This window comes from Sus scrofa, chromosome 6 (genome assembly GCF_000003025.6).
Source record: "Sus scrofa isolate TJ Tabasco breed Duroc chromosome 6, Sscrofa11.1, whole genome shotgun sequence".
NCBI classification, from domain to species: Eukaryota; Metazoa; Chordata; class Mammalia; order Artiodactyla; family Suidae; genus Sus; species Sus scrofa.
Genome location: NC_010448.4, coordinates 45343409 through 45353729, shown reverse-complemented (window position 1 = coordinate 45353729; position 10321 = coordinate 45343409). Strand labels below are relative to the sequence as shown.

General features: G+C 58.1%; 1 protein-coding gene across 1 annotated transcript; it reads right to left on the bottom strand.

The window, feature by feature from the left end:
• LRFN3 (leucine rich repeat and fibronectin type III domain containing 3) lies at positions 951-9884 on the bottom strand. Its single transcript, XM_003481830.4, is given in 4 exon segments — positions 951-2363; positions 5674-6274; positions 6277-7109; positions 8813-9884. Coding segments are annotated over 3 exon segments (1884 nt in total). The 5' UTR covers positions 7094-7109; positions 8813-9884; the 3' UTR covers positions 951-1897.

Here is a 10321-nt window from a genome sequence, read left to right as displayed (position 1 = left end):
CAGGGCCCAGGGTTCGGTTCTCCAAACCTCCAGGCCTGGTGTCTGAAGAAGGTACCTAGGGCAGCCCTAGACAGAGTGAGGACCAGCCCAGGAGAGACATGAGGCAGAAAGGCCCAGATCAATCAAACCAGGCTCTAGGCCCACAGAATTGCAGGATCTACACTGCCTGTCTGCACCTTCCTACCTCCATCCTGCCCTGCTGATGCCCTAACACCAGTCTCCCTGAGGTCACTGAAGCCTTGATATCATTAAATTCAAAAGTCACTTGAGTGTGACTCGTCTGATTTGCCTTCCTCTGTTCCTCCACCTGCTGCTCTCATTTAGTCTTTGGGTTGTTGTTGCCTTTTGGCTGAGCCCGCGGCACACAGAAGTTCCCAGGCCAGGCATTGAACCTGTGCCACAGCAATGACCTGAGCCACAGCAGTGACGATGCCAGATCCTTAACTGCTAGGCCACTAGGGAACTCCTAGCCTTTGTTTGTGGTCTAGGTTTTTCTTTGTCCGTCCCTTAAATATAGAGTCCGATGGCCTCAGCTCCCCATCACAGCTGTCGGAACCCCATTTCTGTCCCCAGCTCTAGACTCAGACCAGGGGTCCTGAGGCCTCCTGGCTGTCACCCTTGGTGGCCTTTCCATCCTCTGGGCCCCCCCATATCCACCATGTCCCACTGTGGACTCAGAATCTTCCCTAAACCTGCCCCTCCTCCCTGGTCTTGCATTAGGACAGCTCCACTGTCCGTCCCCCGGCCAGAGGCCTGGGCCTTACCCTGGACACCTCCCTCCCCCACAGCCCTTCAGCTCCATAGCCCATCCACTCAGCTTCTTTTGCTAATATATTTTTTCTTTTTTTAGGGCTGCACTGCAGCATACGGACGTTTCCAGGCTAGGTGTCGAATCAGAGCTGCAGCTGCCAGCCTGTGCCACAGCTGCATCCTTAACCCACTAGGCGAGGCCAGGGATGGAACCCACATTCTCATGGATATTAGTCAGGCTCTTAGCCTGCCGAGCCACAACGGGAACTCCCCCACTCAGCTTCCCCCAGGCTTGCCCTGGTCCAGCCCTGTTTGCGCCCATGCAAAGTCCCTGCCCTGGTTTCCCCGGGGCTCCCAGCCCGTCTCCTCCTCTAGTCCACATTCCTCAGGATGACTAGAAGGATCTTCCTCAAACCCGAAGCTCACCCTGCCCCTCCTTTGCACAGGCTCCTCTGTAGCTCCCCGAGACGATCAGGCCAGTGTCTGAGCTCCCTGGCCTGGGGTCCTGACCCCTGCTCACCCCCCGCCCTGTGCCTGGCACTTCCTAAGCCCTCACGTTTGCTTCCCTCTGCCAAAAACACCTTTCCCTCTGCTCTCTGCCCAATTATCTCCTCCAGATCACATTTCTCCCTCGGGAAGCCCCCCCTAACCACACCCTGGACTGAGTTGGGCACCTCTTCTGGGCTCCTACAATCTCCTAGGCTTCCCTCATCACCACGAGTTACCACGGTCTGAAGGGCAGGGCTCGGGGCCGCCTGGGTCCCTTTGGCACCACTCAGCACAGGGCAGGCCAGAGAGGACATTCAAAGAATGTCTGTTGACTGACTAAATAACCATCCTCAGCCTCATCCAGGGACCTCAGACAGAACTGGCGGCGGGGGGCGGAGGGTGTTCCTCTCCCCGGAGGGGGCATCCCAGCTCCAGACCCCTGAACGATCCCCCAGTCCCAACAGACAGAGACAAGGGCAAGGGCCCACGCCCAAGCTTAGAAAAATAGGACTTTCTTGTTGTGCCCTGGTGTCCCCGTCACCCTCCCCGTCAGAGTTTTAAAAACCATGAGCAATTTGGTGAGTCTCAGGCCAGGTCCCACAGGGAGTCTGGGTCCTGCCACCCCTGGGGCCGGAAGGGCCGAGAGGTGGGTGCAAGGCTAGGGTCCCGTGGGTTCGTGGCTGGGCCCCCAGGGATCACAGTCCAGCTGGACCACGGTGTGGGCCCTGGGTGCGGCAGGCTCAGGGGCAGGCGGGGCCAGCGTGGGGCCCAGGGCGCCGTTGGTCTGGGAGCAAACGCTGCTGACGGGCGCCGGGGCCTTGGCCTTGCCGGGGGGTTGGCCGCCGTGCACCTTGTAGCGCATGAGCAGCACGAAGATGAAGACCAGCACCGAGGCCACGATGACGCCACCTAGTGCAATGATCATGGTGCCGCCCAGGAAGGGCGCGTGTGGGGCCCCACAGGGCCGCAGCGCCGGCTCGGTGGAGAAGCGGTTGCAGCCCACGGGCCGGGTGGCTGTCAGTCCCGTGGCACTGTCCTCGTACACGGCCAGCACGCACAGATCGTAAGTACGGCCCGATGCGAGGTCTGTCAACAGGAAGGAGCTGCTGTCGGCCGGGATCATCCTGGAGGAACAGGCAGGTGGGGGTCAGGTCTCTGGCTGCCCAGCACCCACCCTGCACGCTCCAGTCGGGAGGATTCCCCCAGCCCGAGTTCCTTGCAACCACTACTGATTTCCCTTTGGTCTGACACGTATCAGCTGCCCAGCATCCCTCCGTCTTAGCCAATTTTACCTGCACCCACCCTCTCACTGCCCCATTGCTGCTGCTCAAATGCCCATCTGACCTCCCTCTGGCCTCAGTGCCCCAATTCCCTCCAGTGCCGCCGCTCACTTCCCCTCTGCCGCCTGGTTTCCCGCTGGACCCTGTCTGTCTCCTGAGGGCTGTTTCTTTTCTTTTTTTGTCTTTTGTCTTTTTAGGGCCACACCCGCAGCATATGGAGGCTCCCAGGCTAAGGGTTTAACCAGAACTGTTGCTGCCAGCTCACGCCAGAGCCCCAGCAACGCCAGATCGGAGCCGCATCTGTGACCTAGACCACAGCTCATGGCAACGCCAGATCCTTCACCCACTGAGCGAGGCCAGGGATTGAACCCGCACCCTCATGGTTCCTAGTTGGATTCGTTTCCACTGCACCACGATGGGAACTCTCGCCGTTTCTTTTCTTTTCTCTTTTTTTGCTTTTTAGGGCAGTAGATGTGGCATATGGGAGTTCCCAGGCTAGGGCTTGAATCAGCTACAGCTGCTGGCCTACACCACAGCTACAGCAACTTGGGATCCTAGCTGCACCTGCGACCTACACCGCAGCTCACGGCAATGCCGGATCCTTAACCCACTGAGCAAGGCCAGGGACCGAACCCACCTCCTCATGGATACTAGTCAGCTTCGTAACCCACTGAGGCACAATGGGAACTCCCAGTGCTGTTTCCCCTCATACCCAGCAGCCTGATTCCCGTCCTGTGATGCCACCCAATTTCCCACCAGTCTGCAGCCCAAGTTCCCTCCAGCTCGGCTGCCCAGTGTTGCTCCACTCCACGGCCTGATTGCATTCCGCTCCCCTACCCTAGTTTCCCCTGCAGTCTATCACCCACCTTCCCACCAGCCCACCACTGGGCTCCCTCCAGCCCTGCTGCCAGACATCGCTCCGGCTCAGTGCCTAGTTTTCTTCTCTGGCTGGTATCTCTCTAACCTGATGCCCAGTTCCTCCTAGGCCCTCACCCATTTCCCTCTAATCCCACCTCCAAGTCTCCCTCGAGACCCTCACCTAATTTCCCTCTGTTCCCCCGACTTTCCTCCAGCCGGTGCCTGATTTCCTTTTTCCAGCTGCCCAACTTTCCTCTAGTGTAAAGTTAGAAGTCTCATCTAACTGCCTGATTCCCCCAAAGCGTTGAATCTTGATTTCCTTCCAACCTGTCAACGAACATCCCCCTAGCCCCGCTGGCGTATTATTATTACCGCACCCACAGCCTGCTGGCCGGTGGGCCCCGTCTTCTGACTCCGTTTTCATTAAACTGATGTGCCTCAGTCATCACTGCTGATGTCTTTCCCTCCCTGTTGCCTTTTTTCTTCCCAGCTCTGTCTCCTGATTCCCCTCTATCTCTGTGGCCTGGTTTCTATCTATGCTTATCTTTCCCATTTTCCTTTTACCCTCAGTAGCCAATTCCACTGTATTTCCTTTAGCAGCAGAGCACCCTGGAGACATAGCTTGTTTTTATAATCACTGTTTTATTCCTAAACTGCTTTAATGAGGGAACCCTGTGACTGTCTCTGGGAAGGTGACTATCTTGGAGAGCATCTGTCACCCCCTGCCAGGCAGGGTGGGCAGGACTTGTGTGATTTTCAAGTGTGGGCCCTCCGTGGATTCTACTGCATTTTGCTGTCTGAGAAAGGGTGTGGGAAAAGCTCGTTGGTTTTCCAGGCCTGAAAAGGAAATCAAGTGATAATTTCTCCCCCCTCCTTTTTTTTTTTTTTTTTTTTTCATTTTAGGGCCTCACAGGCGCCTATGTAAGTTCCCAGGCTAGCTGCAACTACACCATAGCTTTGTGGCAACACCGGATCCTTAATCTGGTGAGCCAGGCCAGGGATCGAACTCACATCCTCACAGAGACAATGCTGGGTCCTTAACCCACTGAGCCCCAACAGGAACTTCCAAGTGATTATCTCTTGAAACCCAGGTTTGTGGGGAGGCAAAGGGGATCCAGATACTAAGTTTACAAGGTACACACCCCAGGCCTCGGGAGGCCCAGTCTTCTGCAGCCAGGCCTCAGGGATCCTTGACCCTGCCTGGCAGAGAGAACAGGGAGCCATTCACAGCCATGCGGGCAAGGCTGGACTTGGGGAAACAGGTCAGCAGCACCTGGGTCAGAGCCCATGCTAGTGACCCCATGTGGCCACGGCAGATGTTCCAAAGGCTCTCTGGCTTGAGGGCAAACGTTACACGAACCTACCTCTGGGAGTGCGTGAGCCCCGGGTTTTGTGTTTGCAACAAGAGAAGAGCAATGGGAGTTCCCAACAGTGGCAGACAGTCCCTGTTCACCCAGCAGTGGAGCTTGAACTAGGTTTGATCTCAGTTAGAAAACTCAAAGTTGAGGTATCACATGTTAGAACTCCAAACAAATGGAGCAGGTCACACCACACGAACCCAAAGCCTCATCTCTAGGTAACCTCCTCCCCCGTTTTCCTTTTATTTATTTATTTATTGCCTTTTGCTTTTTTTTTTTAGGGCCACCCCGAGGCATATGGATCCCTCTTTTTCTTCCTGCAGCGTGGCTTGAATCTAGCCCTGTCATCTGGTTTCTATTACTTAAATGTGTTTATATCTCCTCAAACTTGCCCCCCACCCCCTAATTAACTGTTTACTCTTCTGGCCCGATTACCTTTTGCTCTTGCTGCTTGATATCCTTTTTCTGTCTGCTATTCATTCCTCTTTTTTTTTTTTTTTTTTTTTTTTTGGTTTTTAGGGCCACACATGCAGCATATGGAAGTTCCCAGGCTAGGGCTTGAATAGGAGCTACAGCTGCTGGCCTACGCCACAGCCACAGCAACGCAGGATCTGAACCTCATCTGCTCACTGCAACACCAGGTCCTTTAATCCACTGAGCGAGGCCAGGGATCAAACCAGAGTCCTCATGGATACTAGTCAGGTTCATTACCACTGAGCCACAGTGGGAACTCCCCATTACTCTTTACTTTTGCTGCCTTCTTTGCACCGCTGCTGCCTGATTTTTTTTTTTTTTTTTACTTTTGACATCCGATTTTCTTTGTAACGTGGCAGCCTCATTTCCTGTGCTTTGGACTGGGGTATTAGTACGTGTTCCTCCAACCCTCCTTCCACAACACGCCCCAACCCAAACGGCCCGCCGCCACCTGGACCCTGCACCTGTAGACGAGGATGTCATCAGCCGAGCTGTTGTACTGGATCTGGTACATGCGGATGCCTGGGATAGGGCGCTGATCTGGCCACTGGACAAGAGCAGCTGTGGCCCCATGCTCAGTCACCTGGACGCCACGGTCGGTCGGGGGCCCAGCGTCAGCCGCCTTGGCAGATGCGGAGGCAGAGGCGGCAGAGGGCGGGGTAAGGGTATCGGGATCCCCGTCCCGCGGGGGGTCACAGCTGGTACTATTGGCTAGTTGGGGGGGTGGCGGGGGACCCACGGTCAGCTCAACAGCAGCCGTGGCCTCGCCAGCTGCGTTGGCCGCAATGCAGGTGAAGATGCCACCATCGCCTGGCTCGGTGACCAGCAGCTCCAGTGTCCCGTTAGGGAAGGCGCGAGCACGGCTCGAGTTACCCAGCAGCCGACCCTGGGGTGACACCCAACGCACGCGGGGCTCAGGGTCCCCCACTGCCCGGCAGCGCAGGGCGGCCGGCCGACCGGCGGGCACCGCCAGGGGCGGCGAGCGGTGCGTCACCACGGGGGGCTCGCACACAAACTCCTCCTCGCCCACAGCCCAGAAGTAGCGGCCGCCCAGGGCTGGGGGGAGGCACAGGCCTCCAGGTCGTCCTCCCGTGCCAGCCGCCGCAGCCACACCAGCTCGCAGTTGCAGTGCAGGGGGTTCCCGCCGAAGGCCAGCACGAGGGCGGACGCGGGGGAGCCACGGGGCCTGGCCAGCAGCGGCAGGCGGGAGAAGAGTGGGTCGGGCGGGATGGTGGTCAGGCGGTTGGAGGTCATGTCCAGGCGCGCCAGCTTGTGCAGGCGGGAGAAGGCGCCGGCGGGGACGGAAGCCAGCAGGTTGTGGTCGAGGCCCAAGGTGTTGACATTGCCCAGGCGGCCCAGAGCCTCCCAGGGCAGCTGTTCGAGATTGTTGTAGGAGAGGTCCAGGTCCTCGAGTGTCTCGGCGCAGTCGTCCAGGGCACCAGCCGCCAGGGCTGCCAGCTGGTTATTGCTCAGGATGAGGTGGCGCAAGTTGACCAGGCCGCGCAGCTGGCCCTCGCCCAGCGAGGTCAGCCGGTTGCCGTCCAGGTGCAGAGCGCGCAGGGCACGAAGGTCCGCAAAGGCGCCAGCTGCCACGTGGCGGATGGTGTTGCGAGACAAGCTCAGGTGCAGCAAGCCTGTCATGTTGGCCAGGTCGCGGCGCCGCACGGCCGCGATGAAGTTGTCCGCCAGGCGCAGCTCAGCTGCCCGGCGGTCCAGCGAGGGTGGCACGAACAGAAGGCCGGCCCCCGGGCACAGCACGCTGAGGGGCAGGGACTGTGTCTGGCAGCGGCAGCGGCGGGGACACGGGCTGGGTGTGGCTGGCTGGGGGGGAGACGAGGCAGGGGCCAGCGGCAGCAGGCAGAGGAGCAGCGGGAGGACGGCCATCGCGGGCAGGGGCGGCCTGCAGGGAAGAAGGGGGCGTTAGGGCAGGCTGAGGGGTGCCGGGGGTGATTGGGGTGGTCCGAGACCAGAAGAGAAGGTCCCAGTGGGCTGAGAGCAGAAGACTTGGTCAAAGACGGTCGGAGAGAGGAGTGGTCAGGAGTTCCCGTTGTTGCTCAGTGGTTGGCGAATCCGACTAGGAACCATGAGGTTGCGGGATTGATCCCTGGCCTCGCTCAGTGGGTGAAGGATCTGGCATTGCCGTGAGCTGTGGTGTAGGTTACAGATGCGGCTCGGATCTGGCACTGCTGTGGCTGTGGCATAGGCCAGCAGCTGTAGCTCTGATTTGACCCCTAGCCTGGCAACCTCCATATGCCACGGGAGTGGCCCCAGAAAAGGCAAAAAGACAAAAAAAAAAGAGAGAGAGGAGTGGTCAGACAGATCAAAAGCAGGAGGAGATGTGTTGCAGGGGAACAGAGGAAGCAGAAATGAACAAAGAGGGTCAGAGGGCAAGGAGGCATGAGAAACAGTCAGAGATAGTGAGAGAACAGGAGCAGTGGTCAGGCCGGGTAGAAGGTAAGAGCTTTTGACGTGGTTCAACACACATGCTCAGAGATGGCCAGAGAGAGAAGAGGTGCTCAGGATGGTGGGAAGGCTTAGAAGTAGCCAGACATGACCAGAGCAAAGAGGTGGTTCGAGATGGCCGGGAAGGTGAGAAGTGGACAAAGAGAGGAGAAGGGGCCAGGGGTGGTCAGACCCAGGAGAGAGGATCAGAGATGGTCCAACATGGCAGAGAGGCAATTAAAAGGGAGAAGGAGAGGACAGACATGTCAGAGGCTGCTGGAGATGGGACAGCTGGCGCGGACGATGGGTGTGGGGAGAGGTCATTGGAGAGAGGAAAGGCAGCCAGAGACGTCAGGAAGGATCCGAGAGCGCCAATGGGCAGGAGAGGCGGTCGGTAAAGACCAGAGATGGCTGCAGACTGGCAGTTGGTGGGGGGGGTAGAGGGCAAGAGAAATGGTAAAATGGTGAGAGAGAGAGGAGAGGCAGACGAAGGATGTCAGAGAGGAGAGAAGCAGCTGGAGAGAAGCGTGGTAGCGAAAGATGTCAAAGCCGGTCAGAGAGAGTCACAGGTCAAGAGAGCTGCTGAAAGCTGATTAGAGAGAGGTACCTTGGACAGCGATGCCAATGCTGGTCACTGAGTGAAACAGTAGACAGAGGTGGCTGGAGAGAGGGGCTGTGGACAGGGGCGTCGAAGATGATGATCAAAGATCGAAGAGGCAGACAGAGGTGGTCAGTGAGAGGAGGGGTGGCGGGAGAGAAGAGGGGTGGACAGAAGCATCAAAGAAGATCAGAGAGAGGAAAAGTGAATGGAGATGTGGTCAGTGAGAGGAGAGGTGGTGGAAGGTGGACGGGAGAGGCAGCTGGAGATACTCAAATAAGACAGAGGGCAGGAAGAAGCTGGAGAGCCAGGGTGGGGAGGTCACAGACCTGGAGATGCCATCCCCTGGGGATGAGGAGGGCAGGGAGGGGCAGGGCTGGCCAAATGTCCGGAGTGTTCGAGGCAGAGCAGGAGTTGGAGGCAGACCCTTGTGAGTGGATACACCTGCCTCCTGCAGAAACTCCAAAGGGTGCCCAGGGAGACCTGGTCCTCCTCACCTCCACCCCCAGCCACAAAGTTCCTCCCAAGTCCCTCCCCTCCAGAGGGTCTCTCAGTAGCCTTACCTGAGCTGGAAGCTGCCCCAGGGAGCAAAGTCCTCAAGCTCCAAGGGGGTCAGGGGTCAGGGCTCTGGAGGGGGTGCCTGGTCATGCCTTCCTTGTCCCCAAGGCCTCTGTAGAGGGACTATCTGTTGGTGTCTCAGCTCAGACTTGTGGCCACAGTGTCTGCAGACCTTAACGCTTTGAGTCCTAGATCTCCAAATATTGGGCCTCTAAGGGTCCAACCCAGTTTGGGTTGCTCAGTCAGGGTCTCCCAGCTCTGGTCTTGAGAGGCTAAACAGTCATATGCAGAGTTTAAGGTCTGAGTCGCAGGCCCAGTCTTGGAATCTGATACTGGGGTGCTCAGTTGATATTGGGGTGCTGAGTCAAGATTTGCCCCAAATCTCAGCATTCAGGTTTGCAGCAAGGACTTCAGGCCCAAACTCAGCTTTAGGCCCTGTGGAATGCCAGGGTTCAGATCTTGGAATCTGAGGCCTAAATCTCAGGGTTCAGGTTCTAAATAGTGGGTTCCAGGGTATAAGCATGAGAATCCAGTCCCAGATTTCAAGGTCCCAGGCACAGAACTCAGAGTTCAGCTCCAGATTTGGGGTTTGAGATGCCAGATCTTGAGGTTCAAGCTCCAAATCTTGGGGTCCATATTCCAATTCTTGGGGTTCAGGTTCCAAATCAGCCCCAGAGACTGATGCTGGGATTTCAGCCCCAGATATTGATGTTCAGGCTCCAGGTGTTGGGGTTTCAGCCCCAAATCAGGCTCCCAGGCTCGGGTTTCCAGATCTCCGGATCCAATCTCGGGGTGCAGGCCCCCGATTTCACGATGCAGGCCCTGGATCTGAGGCGGCGGCGTCCTGACTTGCTTCCTGGGCTGCAGCGGGGGCTGGCCCAGAGGCAGGGGGGCGGCTGCGGTGGGTGGGGGGGCGGCCAGGCAGCCCCGGGGGCCGGGGTGGGGCGAGGCCCGGCGCAGACAGACGGACAGACGGAGACACGCGGTGTAGGGGCACCGCAGCAGAGGCGGGGGCGCAGGGGGGAGGGGCCGCGCTCAGAGACCCCTCCCCCGCCAGGGCCGGGGCGGGGGCCGGGCGGGGGCCGGGCAGGCGGGCCGGGTCCGGGCGCTCCCGCGGCCTCCTCGCCGGGAACCCAGGGCCGTGCGCGCACCCGCGCTTAAAGGCGCAGGCCCCGCGCGCGCCCGCACTTAAAGGTGTAGGCAGGTCCCCGCTCTCAAAGGCGCGCCCCTGGCCCCACCTCTTATGGAGTCGTCCTAGCTTTGCTTGGGAGACAGAACCCTTGGATAAAGAGAGAGTCAGAGAGATACAGAGACTGAGAGAGACAGACAGACAGAGATAAAGACAGAGACAAAAAATAGGCAGGCTTAGATTGAGGGACAGAGAGTAGAATGAGAGAGGCAGATAGAGAAATAGAAAGATATATTCAAGGAGAGATGGAAATACAAAGACAGGGAGTGACCCGGAACGAAAAAGAGAGACAAGAGACAGTACAAGTTAGAGACAGACAAAGAGA